The sequence below is a fragment of the Pteropus vampyrus genome, unplaced genomic scaffold (assembly GCF_000151845.1).
Source record: "Pteropus vampyrus isolate Shadow unplaced genomic scaffold, Pvam_2.0 Scaffold85, whole genome shotgun sequence".
NCBI lineage: Eukaryota > Metazoa > Chordata > Mammalia > Chiroptera > Pteropodidae > Pteropus > Pteropus vampyrus.
Genome location: NW_011888866.1, coordinates 5395355 through 5419617, shown reverse-complemented (window position 1 = coordinate 5419617; position 24263 = coordinate 5395355). Strand labels below are relative to the sequence as shown.

Genomic DNA, 24263 nt, shown 5'->3' with positions numbered 1-24263 from the left:
ATTATTACCTTGTTATGTTCTTTATAAGTGAAAAACAGTTTCAAATATTTGAGAGGTAACCTATTCTCATAACAGAACACAAACTTTTAGTGCTGACAGTACTCAATAGATCATATGATTAATCAGCTAAAATTGAATTGATGGAGGATTAGCTCGACTGAGCTCTCCTTGTCCCCTTAATAACATTTAACTAGAATAAGTTTCTGTACAGACAACCTCTGAAGTATAAGTATGTTCCATATATACCATTTTTACTGTTGTAATTTAAAAAGAAGTCAGTGAAGTGAGCATTGAGGAATAAAATCTGAACTGAGAGAAAAGATTAATTTTCTGTGACAGGACAAGGAAGTAGTGGGTGATAGGAAGAACTTTTCAAAGAGCTTGCTAGTCTGCTGTGCAGATATGCCATTTCTCCCTCTCTCCTTTCTCCTTCTCTGTGGGTTCCTTCCTTTTCCAAGACTCCCTTTCCTCTTCCATTTCTATTTTTCTATAGCTCTGAAACCAGTAACTTTGTTCTTAATATCAGTCTTCGCCATGTTTAGTTCTTTTTTTAACCTAACCAAACATTGTTTTTAAAAAGAGTTCATTGAGATCACACTACAGCAACTATTTCCTGAGGTCTTAAGATGGAGGTGAGACTAGAAATTGTCTTGCTTTATTGTCACATTTCACATTTTTTCTCTGTTGGTTGGTGTTTTGGGAGAGGGATCAGCAGAACCCAATTTCTGCTTGAAATCAATGAGGCAGGATGTTTGGTGATGTGAAGCAGAAGTTCAAAGGAGCTGATATTTGTAGGAGGCATGAGAATTAAGAGTTAACATAGGTCAGTATCACTATCAGTTTCTGGGAGGAAAAGAATTCATATATTGGCCAGTATTCAAGATAAATGCAAACTCTATAATTCATTTTTAAGTCTTGTTTGATACTTATGATGTTTTATGCATGTAGTGGTTTATTATTTTTCCTGGTAGAAATACATTATTTCATCTACATTATTTTTAAACATTATTCTTAAATGTTTGTCTCTGGGAATACAAATCCAAAAGTTGAAACTCCTGATGTTTTCTGGTTTCTAGACCAGTGTTTTGTTTTAAACTAGTTTTTTCTTTAAAAATAATTATTTAATAACATTCAAATGGTATAGAATTTTAAAAGTACCAAAATAAAAAGTTAATCTCTTCTTAGATCTCAGTCTCATTACCCAGAAGTAATATTAAAAAATTGAAAGCAAATGTAAGGGTAAATAATTGAATTTTTAAAATATCAGTATGTATAGTTGTCTTATTTTTAAAAACAGCTGCATACTATTCCCTTCATATGGCTGTGCCATAATTTATTTAACCAACTTTTGTTGATAAAGTATTTGCTACATTGAACAGCCTTGTACACACATTTTTGCATAGCTTTGCAAGCATCTCTTAAGGAGTAATTTCTAAAAATACATCAGAAGGTATATGCATTTAACAGTTTGCTAGCTATTATTACTAGAATGCCCTCCAAGGAGTTCACATCAAATTCCTGTCTCACTTAATAGTGGATGATGTCATGATGATAATAAAAATACCTAGCATTTGTTGGGCATTTACTCTGTGCTGGTAATGTTCTAAGGATTTTATGTGTATTCTCATTTAATCCTCCCAACACTCTCATGAGGTGGATTCTGTTATCACCCTAATGTTATAGATGAAACATTTGGAAAACCACTTTAGAATGATTTATATTCAAAATAGTAAAACTGAAATATTGATGGGACTTAGCTCTGTTATCAGGAAATTTCAACTTTCAAAAAATTAACTTCCTTAGATTCTTAAGAGATGAGGTTTTCTTCTAGATATAATTTTAGTACTGGCTTTCTGACTCCAAGTCCAGTGTATTTTCGTGTGTGTTAGGAATTAGGAGAGAGTTGGAATATCTCAACTGTTAAATAGATTTATCTACTAAACTTTAATAATATGACTTGTATAGATATTAGTTATTGTGGAGTTACTGAGACAATTTTTTCATACACTGTTTATCAACACATCTTGGCTGTAGTGAACTGATGGAAAGAATGTTTTCCATGTTAGATATTTTGTTATATCCTCAAACTCTAAGAGACAAGAGTTGTAGATAATTAACTGGTTTTACCAAAACACCTAAGAATGAGTTATGTAAGTCAGTACTTCATATTGTATAACAAATTCATTTGCTGTAATCAGTAGATTTCTGAGAAGTCCCTGTTTATCTTAAATTTATTAGGGCTCTCTATTCAAGCCAGAAAGCCAAAATGATGTGCAGCTTGTGTTGTTAGACATTGAATTATTCCCAGTTGCCAGTTGAGAACTTATTCATCTTGTTTTGTTCCTGATAATATTTGCCAAGAACTTCAGATATTTTAAAATAAACTAATAGAAGTTAAGTTTGAGAGTAGAATTAATTTTAGTGTTGTATTTGTCATCTATTCGGTGAGCCTTATCTGAACTGCTGCTTAAATTTTTATTTTGTAGTGCTAAAGCGTTTGGTTTCCCATTTAATTGTGAATATGATGAACCCCTTATTTATTAACTTTTTAATTAGTTAAGTATTTATACATTATATTTCCTTTAGATTTGAAGGAAATGCAATAGCATATATTCCCCCAAATAAGAGAGACTAAAGATATCAGTCCTGTTTTCCTTCTGAGTAGGAAGAAAAAACCTTTGGCTACCTTGAAATAGACACTTTCAGGGCTATAGTTAAAATAGTCTTATAATGAAATTACTGATTTATTTGCATATGTAAAATGTCAAATAATGATAATTTAGAAATATTGCCTGTTAGTACCCACATTTTCTATTAATAATTACATTCACACAGTTAGTCATCTTAGACATCAGTGACATGGTAATTGCTAGAATCATTTTTTGTAATCAGTTTTCAAGAGTATATCATCCTCATCTACTTTGTGAGAGAGATAGCACTTGCTGACTCCATAACTGATGTTATCTGTGGAAATTTTCTCAAACTAGGGATCCCATTTTACCTTATATAAGGACTAAGAAATCTCTATTTCCTATTTTTTTAAGCCCAATAGTTGTATATTTTTATTTAAAGCTTAAAAAAATTATTCAACAGCTGTATACTCACATTTTCCAAGTGCACTCTATACTGTATTGACTTAAATGTTTTAAAAGTTTCATTAAGAATATAACCAACCCTTGTAATTGTGAATTCTTAATAGGAATTATGTCTAAATCTGTGAATTTTCTCCTTTTCCAGAACTAACATTGATAGTTATTTTTTGTTATTTTTATATGAAAATTTTCACACATAAAAATGGAATTATACTGTTGACTCCCACATATTCATAATCCACTTTCAGTTTTTGGCATTATTTCATCTCTTGACTCTCACTCCCCCCCACCCCCGAGAATTTCAGAACAGTTTCTAGACATTGCACCGTTTAATTTGTTTTATATACTGCATATTTCCTACATATTGTTAGTTAGATCGAAAAGCTTGGTTCAGGTTGAGTTCAGCAACATTTCCTTGGTGGTGCTGTGTACTTTAAAGTTGATTAGAGGGTTCAGATGATCCACTATAACGTCCCCATCAACATATCATGTAATATTTTTGGCAGTTTTGATGATCTTGCCTAGATCCATTATTTCATTAGAGGTTGCAAAATGTTTACTTTCTAATTCTTTCATTCTGCTTACATTTACTAATCGAGGTTCTTCTGTAAGTAAGCAAGAGTTCTTCCTTCATTAACTAATTGGTTACTCTGAAATGCAGTCCATACAAGAAAGGCAAGATGAGTGCTTGATTTTTTACCTTTTTTTTACTACTTTTCAGTGTGAATTGATATTCTAACAATATCCAAAGAGGTTTTTAATTTTAAAGTATCATCATGAACTCATAAGTTTTAACATAGTATGTTGCAGTCTTTTTCTTTTTGATGCTCAAATAGTCTAATCTTTGACCAGTGGGGAGCATATTTGAGTTGGGTCTGTGTTCTTTTTGATACCACCCCAGTAGTTTTTGATAACTTCCTTACTCTCTGAAACAAGATGGTCCAAATTCATTCTTTACATTTCCTGCCCCAAGCCTAGAAACAGCCATTTCTTTAGGTATTCCTGATTTCCTTTTATTTAGAGGCTGTTTGGAGGCTATAGACTAGAATTTAAGGTGTCCATTGCTCTACTGGATTTTCATTGCTTTTTGGCCTTTTTTTTAATGGACAAAGTGAGGAATGTAGAGATTTTAGAAAGAATTAATTAAATCATTAATTTATATGAATGTTTCTATTCAGAGTTTAAGATTAGGGTTTTTATGTAAGTTTATGTTTTGTATTTGGAGCTCCTACATTGTTCTGCACGTACTATAAATACATACACGTAAACATTTATAACTGAATGTAAATGAAAATATTTACAATTATTACTAACCTTAATTTTAATGAATATAAGATTTTTTTGTGTGATTTCTTTTTGCTCTTGACCAATTTTATGTGTGGTTATTCCATCAATTTAGTATGCATTTGGGTCCATTATTTATTTTTTTCCAAGGTGTTTTTTTTTTAATGGGATTTGTTGAAAATTTTAATTTTGCCTTTTAATTATGTTAAACATTTACCTGGTTCCAAAGTCAAAACTTAAACAAGATATATTCAGTGAGGTCTAGTTTTTACCTCTGCACCCCTCTTCCTATTTTTCTCCACCATAGATAACCATTTTTATTCATTTTTTGTTTTGGTTTGTTGTTCTATTTTTTTCTCTTCAAAAATATAAGCAAAAATGTATATATACTCTTATATTCCCCATCTCTTACTCAAAAAGTATCTTTTGATTTTTTTCAGTTAACATATGTATAGTTATTAGAGTAGAGAAATATTATAGAGGAATAAAAGTATATAAAGAGATATAAAGGATGTATATACTTTCATTCTTCTACTCCTTTTCATTCCTCTTTTTTTTTTTTTACAACTTCATAGTACCTCATTGTATAGTTAGTTATACCATAGTTCAACTATGTTCCGCTGTTCATCCTATTGATGAACAGTTTGCTGACTTTTGCTATTACAAATAGCACTGCAATGAATTGTTTTTTGTGCATGTCATTTAATATTTTTTGCCATCGTGTCTTTGGGATAGAATTCTAATGGAATTGTTGAGTCAAAGATAAATGCATATGTATTTTTTTAAAATATGACCGAATTTCTCTCTAGGGAGATCATAACCATTTTGGATGCCCACTAGCAGTGTGTGGGTGCCTGTTTTCCCAAAATCCTTCTAACAGAAGTTGTTGTCAGATATTGTTTTTTTTTTGGTCCACCTGATAGGTAAGAAATAATATGTCTGTATATTTTTTCTTTTCTTTTTTTAATGAATAATGTTGCATATCTTTTCATATGTTTAAAGGTCATTTGCATTTGTTTTCTTGTGATCATCTGTTCAAATCTTTTTGCCTGTTTTTTTTTTTTTTAATCATGATTTTGGTCATTGTTCTTCTATCTTTTATAAGAAGCGTTTATATATTAGAGGTATAACTTCTGTATAATAACATTTTCACCAAATTTGTCTTTACTTTGCTATACTTTTTTACCATGCTAAATTTTTTTTTTTGTTAGTTACATTTATCAACATTTATCTTTACTATTTCTGGGTTTCAAATCATAATTAGGAAAATTTTTCCCCCACCAAATCTGTAAGGAAACTAACTCATTTTTCCCATAGCCCTTGTATTGTTTACTTTTTTTATATTTAAACCTCAGATGTTTATCTTCATGTACAGTATGAAGAAAGGATCCAGTTTTTTTTTTTTATGTGACTTTACAGTTGTTCCAAAACAAATAATTAAAAATTTTATTTTCCCTGTTGACTGGAGACCTTTGTCATATGTTAAATTTCCATAGATATTTGGATCTATTTATAGAATTGTCATTCTGTTCATAGGTATGACTATTTAGGCACTAGAAGTACACTTTTAATTATAGACTCTTGTGTATTTTCCTGATTATTCTTGCTTGTTTATTCTTCAAAATAAATTTATAATCAACACGTTTATCTGAGGATGATGGTAGTGGAGAGACACATGATGGTATTTTTATCAGGATTATTTTTGTAGGCTAAGTTAGAGTGAACTGACATCTTTAGGATTTGGGGTATTCCTACTCCAGAATATGGCATGTCTACATTTGTTGAAGTCTAGTATCTTGCAGGGAATGCTTTTTCGTTGTTGTTTTTTTTTTTTTTAACAGTTTTATTGATATACAATTAACCTACCACAAAATTCATTCAGTTTAAGTGTACAGGTCAATGATTTCAGTAAATTTAGAGTTGTGCAACCATCACCCCCATACAGTTTTGGACATTTCTGTTAATCCCGATAGATCTCTGCTGTTTGTTTGTAACTAGCACCAACATGTTGAGTAGCTGTAGATCTGTGATATAGTTTATTTAAAGAGTATGAGCTTTGGAATTGGAATTAAGTTTGAATTCCAAGTATTTCTGACTGTCTGATTGACAAATCATTTACACTTTCTAAGTTTAAGTTTCTTGATGGAGGTGGGCATGCAGAATATTGTGGCACAAAGTATATGCTCACAAATTGGAAGCTGTTTTTATTATTAGCATCATGCCAGACTTAGGCATAGAGGGGCCGACCAGGATAATCGATGATTACAGTGGCTAACATTGTTTATAGCTAGCTGCTACCAAGGGGATCTGTAGTGTCTTAAAAGGGAAGAGAAATAAATGTTGAGTACATGAAGAACTGTCAGAAAAGCCATTGTTTTTGTTACCATTGTTACACTACCCACATTCTTTCCAGGCTGTTGCTTATTGTTTTTCTCATGCTGTTTTAAAAGGTACAGACAACATAACTAATCTTAAAGGAAATAATTAAAATCACCTACGGTCCCACAACTGTGTCTTAGCTGTACTGATATTTCTAAATGTAAAAAGACAACATGAAAATAAAATCAACTCAATAAGAAGTGGCTTGTTTTCCTGATATTTTAAAAGCTGTATTAAGGTTAACTTCCTAATTTTAGGAATGTTTTCTTTAAGTTTTGTTTTAAATAATTACCTTTCTAGAGAAAACAGATTGTAGATGCTAAATTCTTGTCTATTGTGATTATATTTAGTTACTTTTTATGTATTATGTTCAGGTTATGCTTATAAATATCCTATTTAGAAAAACGGTGATTGTTTAAGCAATAGAATGAGTGCCTAGGTGAGTTATTTATATAACCTTTAGTTACACAATTTCTCTCTTCATAAAAAATTGTATAAATTGAATTTTAATGCATTAGCAAAGCTAGCTTTGTGTCCTTTATCATTGTTACATTTATATTTGACTTTGCTTAACAGTAAAAGATGTTAAAATTATTAAAATGTCAGGTTATCTTTTAGAGACTTTTAAAGAAATTTCATGTACACATACGTGGAAAGAAATCACTAATAAAGTTGATACATAGATGTAGCTTTTCTCCTTTGTAAAATGATAATGTCCAGTGGTGAGTCAAAATAAGGGAAGTTTTATAAAAAAAATCCATGGTGTTTTTTACACACACACACACACACACACACGCACACACGCACACACGCACACATACATACACACACACACACATATATATATGGCTTTTAGTTTTAAATATATGAATCTAGGATATTATTTTAAATAGCCACTTGAGTGCTGCTATTTTGTTTTCTCTGCTTATAGGGTATATTTATGCTGTTAAAAATATATACTTCAATATATTGTCTATGTGTGTAATCTTTAGAACTTAGAAACTACTTCAGAAACTTGCACATCTCATAATTTTTAAATCTTAATTTTTTCTATTGATATAATGATTTGCAAATATTCTAAAAGATAAATATAATATTATGAACTATTTAAAAAATAACTTCCTCCAAATCAGATCATCTTCATTACCTCTATGATTTACCACTGCCTCCTTTGTTTTCCTCTTTGGCGCGTCAGAGACTATGTTGTAGATCTTTGTCATGGCCCTATACCTCCACCAATACTGGGCCGCTTCTGAAGTAGGGCAGATATTTGATATGTAGAGATGTATTAGAGATGAAATTCCAAGTTGCCAAGGAATAGGGCCTTGGGTGAAGGATTGTAGACTGCATAAATTACAGTGACAAGAAAGTTGAACCATTTGTTGTCATTGTGATAAACAAGAGTTCAGTGAGTTATATAAAAACATCAGTGATATACCTACATACTAGTAGAACATGAAGAAAGAGAACTAATTTACAAGATCAGCGAAAAGAATAAAGTGTTTATGAATAATCTTAGTAGTAGTATATTTGGATAAAATTATATAGCTTTATGAAGAGTTACATTTATAATCAAAACCAAACCCTAGAATTTTTCTAGAGATTTATAAAAGATGGCATTAGTAGAAGATATATTTTTGGATGAGAAAAAGTATATATCATAGACATATCAGGGCTTCATCAGTGTTGCTTAATGCCAGGACAGACCAAATCTGAGGATATTTTCTTTTCCCTTGATTTTATAATCTTGAAGAATAACTAGGAAAACCTGAATCTACTAAGTATCAAAACATTTATTCTAGTCTTTTCAACAAATGGTGTTGGGAAAATTGTAGATCCACATGTAAGAAAAATGAATTTTTAGACCTTTTACATCATGTAAGACACGAAAATTAACTAAATGGATCATAGGCCTAAATTAGGAGCTAAACAATATATACAACTTCTTGAAGAAACATAGGAGAAATTCTCACTGACTTTCAGTTAAGCAGATTTTTCTTAAATATGTTACCAAAAGCATAATCCATAAAAGAAATTGTTAATTTGGACTTCATCAGCATTAAAGACTTTATGCTTCAAAAACATCATTAAGAAAATGAAAAGACCTGCTATTACTGAGAGAAAACATTTACAAATAGTATATCTGATAAAAGACTTACATTCCGAATATATAAAGAACTTGAACTCAGCAATAAAACCAAAGTTCAAGTTAAACATGGGCCAAAGATTTGAATAGACATTTCATCAAAGTGGAATGAGCAGCAAAGAGCTCAACCTGAAAAAATGCTCAACGTCATTAGTTATTATAGAAATGAAATCTAAACCACAATGAGGTGCCACCATATATCCTCTAGAACAACTATAATAAAAAAGGGACAATAATAATTATTGGTGAGGATTTAGAGTAACTAGAGCCCTCATTTTCCTGGTGGGAATGGAAAATCATATAGCCACTTAGGAAAACAATTTGGCATTTCTTTAAAAAATTAAACATAAATTTACCACAATACCCAGAAATTACATTCCTAAGTATTTACCCAGGAGATATGAAAGTACATGGTGTATGAAGACTTATAGACAGATGTTTATAGCATCTTTATTTGTTAAATAGCCAAAAGCAACAAAAATCCAGATGTCCATGAACAGAAGAATGGATAAACAAATTGTAGTATGTTCATATGATAGTATACTACTCAGCAATAAAAAAACAAACTATTGATACAGCATGAATAAATTGCGAAGTAAGTACACTGACAGAAGCCAGACACAAAAGTTTTATAATGTATGACTCCATTTCTATAGAACTCTTGAAGCTACAATCTGTAATGACAGAAAGCAGGTCTGTTGTTAGGATTATAGGAGGGTGATGAAACAGGGCATGTGGGGTCTTTTTAGGGTGTTGGAAATGTTCTAAAACTGGATTGGGATTATGGTTATCCTCTATAAATTTACTAAAATCAGTGAAATGTACACGTGTGTGTGTGTGTGTGTGTGTGTGTGTGTGTTTGGGTTATTTCACTTAGCATAGTATCCTCAAGTTTCATTCATATTGTAGCATGTGATTGTATTTCCTTTTCAAGGCTGAATAGTATTCCATTCCCTGTATATACCACATTTTGTTTAGTCATTCACTGGTGGACACTTGGGTTGCTTTCATCTCTTGGCTATAAGCATGGGTGTGTAAATATCTTTGAGACAAATGTGAATTTTAAAGTATGAAAGTTATACCTCAGAAAAACTATATTACAATTAAAATTACCCTAAATACAAGAATTTATATCAAAAGGGATGAATAGATGGCTTCAAAATATAACCTAAAACATAAGAATATTTAAAGGAGATATCAGAATGTAATAGGGGGAAAGGAAGGATTTTTCAGTAAATGGTGTGGTAATAGCTAGTTAGCGAGGGAGGGACAGGTCTGGATTCTATTTATAATCTTATGCCATAAACAAAAGTTAGTTCTAGATGAAGTTAATAATTAAAGAAACACAATGAACCAAATATAATATGTACCCATTCTCTAAATAAGGAAAGACTGTCCATATTTAGAGTAATTTAGAAAAGAACGTGTACAAAAAAATTACAGATTTTATAGCATAAAACTAAAAAGCTAATGTGTGTTTCTTAAAAGAATGTCATATCATGTAAAAATACAACCATGAAGAAAACATACAGCAAATGTAGTATCTTTAGATATTAAAGGTTAATATCTTATAGAGTGTGAATATCTTATACAAGAACTTAAATCAGTATCTTTAGATATTAGTGTTAATTTTTCTATATAAGATCATACAGATTCATATGGAGACCTAAAAATTTGTAAAGGACAAACAAAAATTATAAAAGGAAATAAACGTGAAGACCTGCAGATTTAATAGAGTACTGTTTATCTCACAGATGCCCTTTAAATGTTTTTTGCTTATTTGTTTTCAGGAAATATTGATGAAGATGTTGTGGTGATAGAAGCTTCCTCCACTCCCCATGTCACTGCAAATGAAGAAATTAATGTTACCTCAACAGACAGTGAAGTGGAGATTGTAACAGTTGGAGAAAGCTATCGGTATGATCTTAATTCTTAGTTTGTATTTGAAGTTTTCAGTATAAATATTTATGTTTGAAGTTTTCAATATAAATAGTTGTTGCAGATATTTGCATTATTTCTTTATTTTTATTTATTTACTTTCAGAGTCCTAGTTTGAGTATGCATGTACCAGATTAGTAGTTTTTGAATCAGGCTGCATTAGACTCACCTGAGAGGTTATAAAATAAAGAGGTATTGTTGCCTTGATTATATCCCAGACCAGCTGAACCAGAATCTTAGGGATCAGTATTTTTTAAGCCCCCTAAGTGTACATTGCCATAGAAAAACAGTAATTTTACTTAGTGTTTTACAAAATCGAGTTTGTTTTATGATTCAGAGAATCCATGAACTCCTTTGAAATTTAGGCGAATAATTAATAACTATTTGGGATGATGCTAAATTTAAAAGTGAAGAAAAATATTCAGGAATATTGATGTTGAAGTATTCCTTTTTGTTGTTATTCTACTCATTTCAGGATATCATTGATACCAGTGAAGTTTGTGCTATTCTATTAGGGAAACCTAGTATAAAACACATTTTTTGAATTTTTTTTGTTCTTCATTCAGTAATTTCATCTAAGCCGTGTACTGATAAGTGAATGAAAAAAATCCTCATTTGTTTTGATAAATAACTAGAAATGACATTGCTCTTTTGAAAATCACTTCGACCCAAAAAGAGGTAGAGAAAAACCCCAACACTATATTATACTGTATTCATCTTGTGCTTTAGGTGATTATAAACAGAGAGGCAGTAAAATGTTTCTTTGTTCCATTTGATACACCAATTAAATCTATGGATGAATCTTAATTTTGTATTGGAATGAATTTAGAAATGCATTTGCTTATTGTATTTTAATTTGTAGTGTTATCGATTAAAAAAAGATTATTTTGGAAGCATGTTACAAATGTGCTTCTTCACTAGTCACTTTCCCATTGGAGTGCTACTTCTAATGGCATGAAAGAGAGCACTCTATAATATATCCCTGTTTGTTTTAAGTTCAAAATGACTTTCCCAGACTCTGAAGAAAATTGATACTTTACAGTATGTGCCACAATTATCTTATGACTGTGCATAGTGCTTAGTGTGACACTGACTCAGTTTTTATGAGCTGCAAGGATTGCCAAAATTAAGGACCTGTTTTTCCTTGTGGACCTGGAGATCTGTCTTGTCATGGAGACAACTAATGTTTAAGCATATGCATTTACCACAGTAATGGACAATGATCTTGAAAAAGACAACACAGCACTCAAAACCCATATCTATTTTCTTAATTGTTATCTAAGATATTAACTTTGTCACTGGTTAACTGGCTCTTAGCCCTTTCTCCTTAAGAGAGAATGCGTGTTTCAGATTCATTTGTGTCAGGATTTGACACTTGCCACCAATATTCATAGGGACCACTAAGGCCTCGTGAAACTATTCCTTATACATAAAGTTTTTTGCTGGTACTCCACTCAGCATAATATTTGAGTTTAGGACATCCTGTTAAGTTTTCACAAAAGTACTACAAAGCGGACCTGGAACATTCTGTAGATATTAACAGCTTCCCCAGAAATATTTGGTTTGTCAAGAATTTTAAATGGTGATCTCTGTTCTCATCCAAAACCATTTCATCCTGAGACAGTTGTTTACTATCATGCCTTAGTCTATATAATTCTTCTTGGAATGAGCTGTCTTTCTTTTTTTTAACCATATTTCAAAAATTAATCTTTATAGTCCTCGTACTTCAATGTTTCAACGTGTCTCTAAACTCTTGAGCTCTACAAACACTGATGCCCTTTTCAGCCCAGTTTGTACTTTGGGGTTCATTTTTGAGTGGTCTAGCTCACACTCCTCATGATCGCATTTTAATGAATTTGGCTCACCCTTTCTAGACATGCCGACAATAAGCTTATAAGCAGTTTTACATTCAGTTTAAAACCAACTTCATAAGACTCACCTTTCTGAAACATTTATTTTTCTCCTGAAGCCTTAGGACTGCATATTCTACATATTATCCCTCTGTAACCTCAGTCATTTAAATCATTACAGTGAATCCTTAAAAAAATAATAATAAAATGTGTACCTGTAAGAAATTTAGTACAATACAATGCCATGCACATAGTTAAAAGATAATAAAAGTGTTAGGTGTTAAAAGTTTGTAAAAGCATAAAGCAACTCAAGTGGTGTTTCTTAAGGCTACCAAACTGCAGATGGTCCTTAGTTTATGATGGGGTTACATCCCGATAAACATCATAAATTGAAAATATCATAAATTGAAAATGCATATATGTAATTATACATACCAATTTTACCTCAATTAAAAAATTAAGAAAAAAAAGAAAATGCATTTAATATACCTACTGAATATCATAGCTTAGCCTGGCCTACCTTAAATGTGCACAGAACACTTACGTTGTAGTTGGGCAGAATCATCAAACACAGTGAATACACTGTAGATCATTAGTTGTTTACCCTCATAGTAGCATGGCTAACTGGGAGCCGTGACTCACTCTCCCTGCCCAGCGTCACAAGAGAGTATCGTGCCGTGTATTGTTAACCTGGAAAAGATCAAAATTCACAATAGGGTTTCTACTGAATGCATGTTGGTTTCAAACCATTGTAAAATCAAAAAATCCTAAGTCAAACCATTAAGTTGGAGACCGTCTATAATAAATTAGCTGCAACTATCTTTACTTTTTCTGATCCCAGGCAATTTCTCTGATGCCTTGAATCTCTGTTATATCAGAACCAGAACCAGAAGCAAAGCCATGATTTGCAAATTCAGTCTGGACTAAACATAGAAGATTATGTGGACATTATAAAATGTTAGGGTGTTGATTTTTGTGTTCCTTTACCTATGGTGAATAATTTTAGGTATCTAAAATAAAATGTAAATAATTGGTCATAGCCCAGGTTAATATTCAAACTAACCGTTGAAAAGAGAGCAGCATTTTTGAAACAGAATCCTGTATTTTACACCAATGATTGGTTTAAAATGATAACATAATGATTTCTCATATTCTTAGCTCATTTGATTAGTGAACATTTGCTAAACATTTCATTTAGAAAAGGTTTACTCAGTGCCAGCCATTGTTCTAGTCATAATTTTTAATTCCATTGCCATTATTTCTTTGGAGAAGTCTTACACGAGGAACTTCACAACTTACTTTGTAAGAAAGGCTTATTATTTCTTGGGTAACTGAAAAAAATTTTTAATTTACTAATTTTTAAAAAAATTTATTAGTTTCAAGTAAATTTTACTAATTTAATATTGATATCTTTTAAGGTCTCGTTCAACCCTTGGACACTCCAGATCTCATTGGAGCCAAGGTTCAAGTTCTCATTCAAGTCGGCCACAGGAGCCACGGAACCGCAGTAGGATTTCTACTGTTATACAGCCCTTGAGGCAGAATGCAGCAGAAGTTGTGGACCTTACTGTTGATGAAGATGGTAAGATAGAGTAGTAATAGTGTAGAATTATGAAGACAGTTTGATAAAATGAAACATCTTACTATGTTATAAACTCCTACTACTGTTTAATGGTAATATTTTATTTAACTACAGGGAAATTGTCAGATTTTCTAATCTTATTTATCAATTGATATAGTAAGCTTGGTTATTATATAGTAAAATCTTTTCTGGTTATTTTATTGCTTGGTAGTTATTTTCTTAGGAAAAAAATAATTTTTACAAGCGATAGTTTGATTAATCCTCACCTGTTACTTTCATTTATAATATTATTGTCATACTTTAACTTTGCTATGAAAAGTAGAAATGGCACTTTAATACAGACAACAGAAAAGTAATATAACTGAATATAAATGGTTAATAGTGGTTATTTGAAATGTGGAATTTACTTTTAAAGGTATATTATTCTCCAATATTAGGGTGCCTTTTGTGCTGCTTAATTTTAGTGTTTCGTTTTGGCTTACAATCACCCAAGTAACTGAGGGAACAAAGCTAGAGTTGGAAAACAAATTAGGGAAAGTGGTAGTATGGGTGAATATATGAATACATATGTGAATTTTTTCACATACTGAGAATTATCCTCAGGTATTATTGGTTACATCTTAGAAGGAAACAATCAGTCATAATTTCCTTTAAGGAAGGGTAGTCAAACATACATGAATGACTATCTTTCAGAGTTAGGTATAAATTCGAGAAAAGTTACATTAGGTAGGTAGAAAAAGTTAGAGGCTTTGTGCAGTCAGCTCTTAATATGGGCTGTTTGCAGTTTGGATGGTTATAACTTTCAGAGTACCAATACTTTGGAGTTAGATGTTTATGAATCACTGGTTTATTCCTACTCTCTGCATGTCATTCAACAGTGTCTTGATTTTTATTTTGAAGCACTATAAATTATCTGTAAAACAGTAGTTAATAGGGATTAATTAAAAAATGTTTGGAATTAATTAAATATAAGATGACTATTTTGATACTTTATGTGTGTTCTTCCATGTGATACCTGTTAGCCAATAAGTAGAAAGTTACAGAGTATCCTTTTAACCCATTAGAATTAGTTCAACCAGAAAACTTTTACTAGGTTAAAAGTATTCCAGTGATCAGTAGATGCCTCATTCTCCCCACTAGTTTCTTTCAGTGGAAAGCTTCTATCTTATTAAAAATAAACTCTAAACCACTGGTCTATCTTAACTGGTGGTCATTTTGTGCCCCTGGAGACATTTAGCAATATCTACAGACATTTTTGCATCTCACAGTTGTGGGGAGAGTGCTACTAACATTTGTTGGGCAGAGGCCAGTGATGGATGCTGAACATCCTACAATGCATAGGACAGTCCACCCGCTACCCTCCACTTCAATCCCCAACAAAGAATTTTATAGCCACAATTGTTAGTACTGCCAAGATTAAGAAACTGAAATAAACTATTTGCAAATAAACTGAGATTCCTCCCGTTCCTTTTTACGTGTAAGCAAATATATTTGTTTGAGCATCCAAAGTACAGTTGTCCCGGGTTACTATTTGTATTTCAGGAATCAGCCTGCCACACTGCATTGTATAGATTAGTTTGTCCTCTCATTCTACATCACATTAAGAGAGTCCCTTTTTTTCAGATTTAATTGTTGTCGTAATGCTTTGGACAGATTTTATTCCTAGTCTCAATTTTTAAACAATTATTTTATAGTCAGAGTCTAAAGTATAACTTATTTCATAAGTTACGGTCTGCCTGAAATTTACATTATACTATAAGATTTTAAATTTTATTAGGACTGCTGAATATTTATTAATATATTTTGCAAATATATTAATATTTGCAAAAAACTTTTTGGAAAACACAAAAAGGCATGTAAAAAGATTAAAACATTAAATATCAGATAATTTTTATTAAGTGATTACTATATGTAAAGCATCATACAAAATGCTTTCTGTGAAGAAAATTCTGTACTTTCCTAGTTCTACAGATGAGGAAATGAGAGTACTTGAGTAACTTAATCCGGGTTCATACTGTCAGTGGTGAAATCAAAATTACTTTCCAAGCATCTAACTCTAGAACCCATACAGTACCAAAGAAGTACAGTTTGTAAAACTGTTTTGACCACCTGTAACAATGTGCATGAACCTAGCAGAGACACTTTTACTTTCTTTTTGTCTTTGTGATAGATCAGAAAACTTATATAGTCATTATCCAAAAAACTGTTAATCACCTGAATTACTGGAATATGCATATGTATGTGTTGGATTTTTTAAAATGTAATAATCATGTGTTGGTAACGTTATTTTAATGTTGCAGTTTAGCTTTAGGAAAGCTTTTTAAACTAAATATTCTACTTATTAGAGCGTTCACATTTTTAAAGTTTGCTTTTATAATTATTCTAAAAATGTTAGCTTGGATTAAAATATAATCCATTACCTAATTTTCAAAATGTTAAATAAACATTTTGTATTTTATAGAACCTACTGTAGTACCAACCACTTCTGCAAGAATGGAATCACAAACCACAAGCGCTTCCATTAACAATTCAAATCCATCTACCTCTGAGCAGGCCTCTGATACCGCTTCAGCTGTCACTAGTAGCCAACCATCCACAGTGTCAGAGACTTCAGCTACTCTTACAAGCAATAGTATGACTGGTACTTCTTCTATAGGAGGTATGTAAAAAGGGGCAGTGGACTCTTTCATTATATTTGTTAGAAAAAGTATTGTCGTTTTTAAGATCTTAGCTGTATTTACCATGAGCATATTCTCAGAAATAAGCATCATATGTGAACTAAGTTGTCTCAGTTGGAATTTTACTATGACTTCACATTTGAATTTGGGTGCTGTATGTTACCAAAGCATCATTGTTCAACTGATAGAGATTAGAGAGAATTAAATGGCTGACACCAAAAATAAGAGCAACAAAAGAAAAAAAGAGATATAAATTGAATATCAAAATTTAAAACTTTAATGTGTCGAAGGACATTATCAAGAAAGTGAAGAGATTACTTACAGAATGGGAGAAAAATATTTGAACATCATATATTAGATAAGGGTCTTAATATCCAGAATATGTACAGAACTTGCACAACTCAAAAACAAAAACATTTTTAAACCCTGTTTAAAAATGGACGAAGGATTTGCATAGATATTTTTCCAAAGAATATAAACAAATGACCAAGAAGCACATAAAACAACATCATTAGTTGGTGGGGAAGTGCAAATCAAAACCACAACAAAATAACACTTTACACCCAACAGTATGTCTATAATTTTTTTAAAAAGTTAGAAAATAACCAGTGTTGAGAAGAATGTGGAGAAATTAGAACTCTTATGAATAACCTGGTGGGAATGTAAAATGGTACAGCAGTTGTGGAAAACACTTGGGCAGTTCCTCAAAAAGTTAAACAGAGTTACCATGTGACCCACAATTTCACTTCTATGTAAAAGAATTGAAAACAGGGATGAGAGTTTAAAAAAGTTTGATCATGTGCATTTTCTGAATTTTTTTCATTGTTCTTTTGGTGTCATATCTAAGAAATCATCGCCTAATCCAAAGTCACACAGATTTATTCCTATGGTTTAAGAGTTTTATAGTTTTAGTCCTTAACTCAGATTATTTATTTCAATTAGTAGTTATATCTCTAGTACTTTCTCCCATCATTTAATTATCTCCTGTCATGTTATCATTTAATCCTTAAAAAACATCCTCGATGTTGATATTATTATTCACATCAGAAATGAAGAAATCCAGAATGTTACTTTCAAGGTCAGGAATAATCTTCGAGGCAAAATTTGAACTCTTCTCATTCACTCCTCTCTTCTGGTAGCTTTATGTACCCTTATTCTTATCTAGATTTTAGATTTTATCTAGACAGTCCCAACTTTTATTTCAAGGTAAGTCTCAAATCTCTTATTCATTCATTCGTTCATTTATTCAAGACCCTGTTTACTCAGAATTTACATTTAATCTCTTAGGTAGCAACTTTACTACCTGAATGGCCTTCTCATGATATTACTCTGACTATATTGATGACCACCTTTGAGATAGACCTCCTCGTGTTGTATTTCTCTAGACTAGGAGAACCTTATTTCAGGCTAGATTGTTCCTCTCTATAAACCTGATAGAAGCACATACAGATGCATATTCAGGCTACATTAGGGGCACTCGAAGTTCTTCTGGCTTCATTTCCTTCCAGGACTCTATAGAACATCGGTCACCTATTTTCTTCACATCTTGTCCTTACTTTGCACTTTCTTATATATTTCCAGTCGTGAGTAACTCAACCTATCCTCCTTTGCTCTTATCATCAGGGTTTCTAAATAAGGCTGATAAAAGTCATAGAACCAAGCAGATTGGTGCCTCATGAATTTATGGTATCTAATCTTGGGCTTTTGGTAATAAGTTGCCATAATGTGATGTATCTCAATCAGTTCCCTTTTCTACCCCTCAATGACTATTTCAAAATTCTTGTATTTTCTTCAATACTTTTATTCCTCCAGGGGAAAAATAAATAAAAGATAAATGGAGGTTCTCAAGCATGAACCTCCGTAATGTCCAACTCCTCCATAAAAACTTGCATATCTATACCTATCCTTCTCTCCTAACTCCTAGTTTCTTAAGTCCTTCTATTTCCTTCCAGTCCCTTTAGTATGCTCTACCTCTTACCCCTTCTTGTGTCCTTGACTATGCTTTAATAGTTATCTTCCCTATATCTTCAGCATCTTTACTGGTTCCATTCCCTTAGTACCTAGATAGGTACATTTGTGTTCAGTCTATGCACACTTAAGTGGATCTTCTTCACCTGAAACTCTTTCCTCTAACGTGCTTCTGACACCTTTCAAAACAAACATGATGATAAAAAAAAATCTGGTAATAATTTTCTTTTCTCCCAGAACTCTGTTCTCTTCCCTTTTCTCCCTGGCCTATCTCATAACTGCAGTTGTTTTCACCTACCACCAATATGGTGATGATTTCTCATTTTGTGTTTCCAGAGCCCTCTCCTACTTTAAACCTTCATATTCAACTACCTATTGGACATCTCCTCTGGACCATTCTGCCAGTCACTTCAAAGTTGACATGTCCCAGTCAGCCCTCATCTATTTGACTTCTTGCTTTATGCATATATAATATCTTATATATTCATTTATCAACACATATTTATTGATTATATACTATGTATCAGTCACTGTTCTAGAAACTGGGAACAAAACTTAAATTTTCTGCCCAAACAGAACTAACATTCTAGTGGATAATAATAAGTAACATCTGTTGAGGGCATAACATTGGTCAATGATTTATCTATATTAACTTGATTTTGCATAATCTGTGAGGCAGATTCTATCACTGTTCTTATTCTATAGATAAAGTAATTTCCCCAAGGTTATGTGATTGTGGAGCAAGAATTCAGACCTAGGAAGTCTGGCTTGGAGCCTATACTCTTCCTCTATGCCAGGATTTCTCAATCTTAGCACTATTGTCTTTGGACTGGACAATTCTTTATGTGTGGGGGTGTCCTATGCATTGTAAAATATTTAGCAGCATTCTTGACCTCTACTCACTAAATACCAGTAGCACCACCTCCCTTCCAGTTGTGATAATCAGAAATGTCCCTAGGTGTTACCAGGTGTTTCCTGGGGGAAAGCATTGCTCTGTACTATACTAGAACTCAGTGTTTCTGTTATAATACTGATTGATTCATATCTTAAATTGTCTCCGTACTTGATGATGAGCTTTTTGAGGATCAGAGATCAGGTCTGTCTTTTCTCAGACTTAGCTGCATGCATACATGAATGCCTCTTTTCCCTTGTGAGGTTAACTTAAATTTAGCAAGTGCTTATTGAGCCACCTACCTTGTGCAGACATGTTTTTAGCTGCTAGAGATAAAACAAAGGCAGACAACATCATAAGTTATTTTAAAGGCCAGGACTTTAATTTTCACTGTTGCATTTTCCAGTGCCTTTTGTAGATCCTTTAATAACACTGTTATATGTAAGACTTGCCAAATGAATGAATAAATGCATGAGTACATCTCAGTAATCCTCCTAGAATTATAGTGAGAGTACTTTAACCAACTTGATTTCATTGGTCTGTGGAGTTAATTTCTCTGGTAGAGGTTTGTGATTGTCTCATTTTTAGTGGACACTATGGGCTAATTTTAATAAAAATTAAGTGTTTTATTTACTAATCAAATATATTTGTATTTTACTTCTAACTTATGGCAGTTTTCTTTGGTCAGTAACTCTTGAACAAGAGACTATTCAGTTGTCTTTACTTTGGGTTGCTACCCTGTTTGAGCAACAAAGAGCTGCTGGACTGTAGGAAAAGAGATTATTAATTTAATTGGAAGCCAAAACTGTACCCTAAGAAGTAGAGCTATAAGATCAGTCTACTTCTTCAGGCCATACTATTAGTGATCTGATTCCTTAAAGTTGTTTTCAGCCTTAAATATATTGTAGTTATTGTGCTTCCTCTTATTTCACTCTTGATTTTTGTATTTGAAATAGTCAAAGACAAAGATAAGGTGTACATTTCTTTTTGAATAGATAAGTGTCATTATCTGTCATTAGTCACAGTTCTAGCAGTCCATAGATCTCTTGCTCTTGTTACAGACTCATTTCCTGAGTCTTAGTGTTATGCATAATCCTTAAATAACCAGATTTGTAAAATTAAAGCATCAGAGTTGAAAGGAACCAGGAAGGTTATTTAGTCCATCCACTGAATGGATTTAGTGTCCCATCGGTTTTCAATCTTTTTTTTTCTGAAGCAACACAATAAATGACATTCACTTGTACAACACGTTGACATGGGGGCTGAGATAAAATCCTGAAAATGTTGCAGGAATAAAGCTACTGTAATAATGAATTATTGCTACAAAAATTACAGATCAGCAAAATTTGTAATTTTTTTCAATCTAAGTTCACAGACTCCTTAATTCTATTTCTCAGGTTAGAACTTCTACAGAAGGGTTTGGGAAATTAGCCCAAATAAGCCAGACTAGGAGCTGGGAAAGAAAACAATTTACAGATACTATATTAACAGGGTTTAGATCACAGAACTTGCCCAGAAGAAAATCAGCAAAGGCAGGGTAGGACATGTATGGAAGGTCAGACCCAGGAGAATTACAAGGAGGTTTGCTGCAATCAGACTTATCAACCAGAGCCTGAAGCACCCCGACCCATGTTCATTTATGTGAGCCTGTAAATTCTCTTTATTGTTTTAGCCAGTTTTGGTTGGATTTTGTATTATTTGTTAGTAGCCAGAAGATTCCTAATTGGTACATTGACCCAGAAGAGATTAGCTAGGTACTGTGAGCCAAATAGGAGCCAAGGTATCCCTGGTATTGGTTACTCTAGAAATAAGGCTAGAATAGTGGTGCTTCAGATTCCTAAGGATTCTTGAGATGCCTCAGGGGTCACATAGGGGATGGGGGAGGGAAAGACAAGACTCTGGGCTCTTCATGCTTCTAATTTATATATTTTAAGCAAAAAAATTTTTTTCCATAAAAAAAAATTTTCTTTTATCTGTTTTATATAGTTTCCACATAATGTGTAGTTTGAGGAAAGGGTGCTGTTTTTTTATCTGAGTTCGAAACACTAAAATAGACCTGGGGCACTTTTGCAGTTCTGGCATGGAAGAACTTACCTGCACAGTAACTCTGGGCATGTGGCACAAAGCATAATCAGTGCTCAGATGTTTCATACCTAGAAGATTGTCATCTTTTCTAACAACCCTACAAGGCAATTATTGCTCCACTTATTAGTTGAGAAAGAGATTAAATAACTTTCCTAAGGTCACATTGCTCAGGATTAGACAGGCTCAGGATTAGAACTCAGGCCCATCGAACACCATGCTTTCTTCCTCACTGTTCAGCACTAAATCACTAAATTATAAGACACATAATTTCTTACATATTAGAGTCTTATTATTTCTTGTACTCTATCAGGTCTGAGTTTAGAGGCACAAGGAAGGGAAAGGATGTTGGAGGTCAGTGAGATTTAGCCAGATATGCTCTCTGAGTGGGGTGGTTATGTCTTAAGAGGATAAGATTTTAAGAAGTACATAGCAGTCTGCATTATGCAGTGGTATTAGGGGTTTATGGAGCTCAGAAGAGTCTTAGCTTTGTTGCATGTAATGGAAGAACTCACATGATATTTTAGATTTTTTAAAAATGCAGTTTAAAACTAATTGTCATGACCTAGGAGATGATCTGTTGTCATATTTAAACATCATAGTAAATGTGAGCCTCTTGAAGAATTTAGGCTTTCAGGAAAATTTCAGTGAAAACGCTGCTCAAAATTATATGATATGTGAACATAACATCATCATGTTCTTATTTATAGAGATTTGAATTTACTAAACATTTCTTAATTATTTACTTACTTATACACAATGTCTATTTTCTACACAGTGATATTCGATCATTTGATTGTTCTATGCTTTTTATTGTTGTTGTTACAAGATGACTCGAGAAGAACTGCATCTAGTGCTGTAACAGAAACTGGCCCTCCTGCAATGCCAAGGTTACCTTCCTGCTGTCCCCAGCACTCACCATGTGGAGGGTCGTCACAAAATCACCATGCATTAGGACATCCACATACAAGTTGCTTTCAGCAGCATGGCCACCATTTTCAACATCACCACCACCACCATCATACTCCCCACCCAGCTGTCCCAGTTTCTCCCTCCTATAGTGATCCTCCTACTTGCCCTGTGGAAAGACCTCCACAAGTACCAGCACCTTGTGGAGCAAATAGTAGTTCTGGTACCAGCTACCATGACCAGGTATGTGGAATTTGATGAGTTCTTCTTTCTTTCTTAAATTTTTTAAATAGTGTTTTTTTCAGGAGGAAAAAAACCCTAATGACAAATGTTATATGTTAAATAAGTTATTATTCTGTTGCCCATGTAAAAGTGGCCAAGGGTGTGGAAAATCAGAACTGATAATATATTTTATTCTGGAATGGTTTTTGGTGTTTTTAGTTAAGTACAGATGAATCTGATCTTTGGGATTTTATTTCATGCAAAGTGTTGAAACTGCAATGTCAGTCTAATTCATGAGAAATTTGGAAGTTCTCCCTGTTTCCCCTTCCTCTCCTATTCTGAAGCCCCCTATAATCTCCACTCATCTCTAGAAATAAACAACCTTCTCAGATGCAAACCTGTGACATAGTTTCTTAAGAGCAGATGAGATTTCTAGTTTATGGGAAATTGAAATGTCAGCAAAAAATTATAATACAGTGAATTAGTTATTGTCAGTGAGTGCTTGAAATGTCAAATAATATTGGTGATCACATGAAGTAAATAAAGTCAAGTGTTAACATGCTATTTTAACTTTTGCTGTGTCATCTGTATATAATTGTGATGTAAACCTGGGTGCTGCATACGTTAAAAAACAACATGTGTAATTTCAAGGTAAAACTCTATGCGAGAAAAAGGGGGCTAGAAAAAAAATCAAGATGAAAATCCAGAGTAACTGCTCTTCTGTACCTCTTGCCCTTTCCTAAAGTACTTACTTCATCTTTAAATTTTGATGGTTATCTCTTCTGGATCTGACAAAAAAATAAAAGGGAGGGATGTTCCCTTAAAAAAAATTAACCACTGATATCAAGAAGAAATATTAAAGGGTTTAGTAGGAAATATGATTAGAGAGATTTTAGATTATGTTTTGGTTCTGGTGACAGTTCTAAGTATTAACATCTGATCGTCTAGACTTATTTACTTGTTGGGAATGAGGAAGCAAAAGGAAAACTTTTAAGTGGACTGAATGAAAGGCCCTGCTTAAAAGCAAAAAATTTTTTTACTAGAAATTTGGGCTGAAGGGGCGGTGTTTATAGTAGGAAAATCGTGACAAAGTAGATCTGCCAACTTCTTCCATATTTATTCAAGAGCTGCCAAAAGGTGGGCCTTTCGTTCATAGAATATTGTCGTTGTTGAAATAATAAAATAAGACAGTTGGTTTGAGAGATGAATTGTTTATACAACCTTTTATTTCAACCCTACTG

At 32.7% G+C, this 24263-nt stretch overlaps 1 protein-coding gene across 14 annotated transcripts in view; it reads left to right on the top strand.

Annotated features, from left to right (window-relative positions):
* Positions 1-24263, top strand: part of RNF111 (ring finger protein 111) — a 73523-nt gene that overhangs the window by 31021 nt on the left and 18239 nt on the right. For 7 of the 14 annotated variants that reach the window (XM_011363414.2, XM_011363416.2, XM_011363412.2 and 4 more), the window contains exons 3-6: positions 10692-10818; positions 14108-14271; positions 16733-16930; positions 22721-23043. In XM_011363414.2, the coding sequence (XP_011361716.1) occupies positions 10692-10818; positions 14108-14271; positions 16733-16930; positions 22721-23043 (812 nt within the window). Of the gene's footprint in view, positions 1-10691; positions 10819-14107; positions 14272-16732; positions 16931-22669; positions 23044-24263 lie in introns of all 14 variants that reach the window. The other 7 variants (XM_023532555.1, XM_023532554.1, XM_011363407.2 and 4 more) reach the window with 1 other exon arrangement.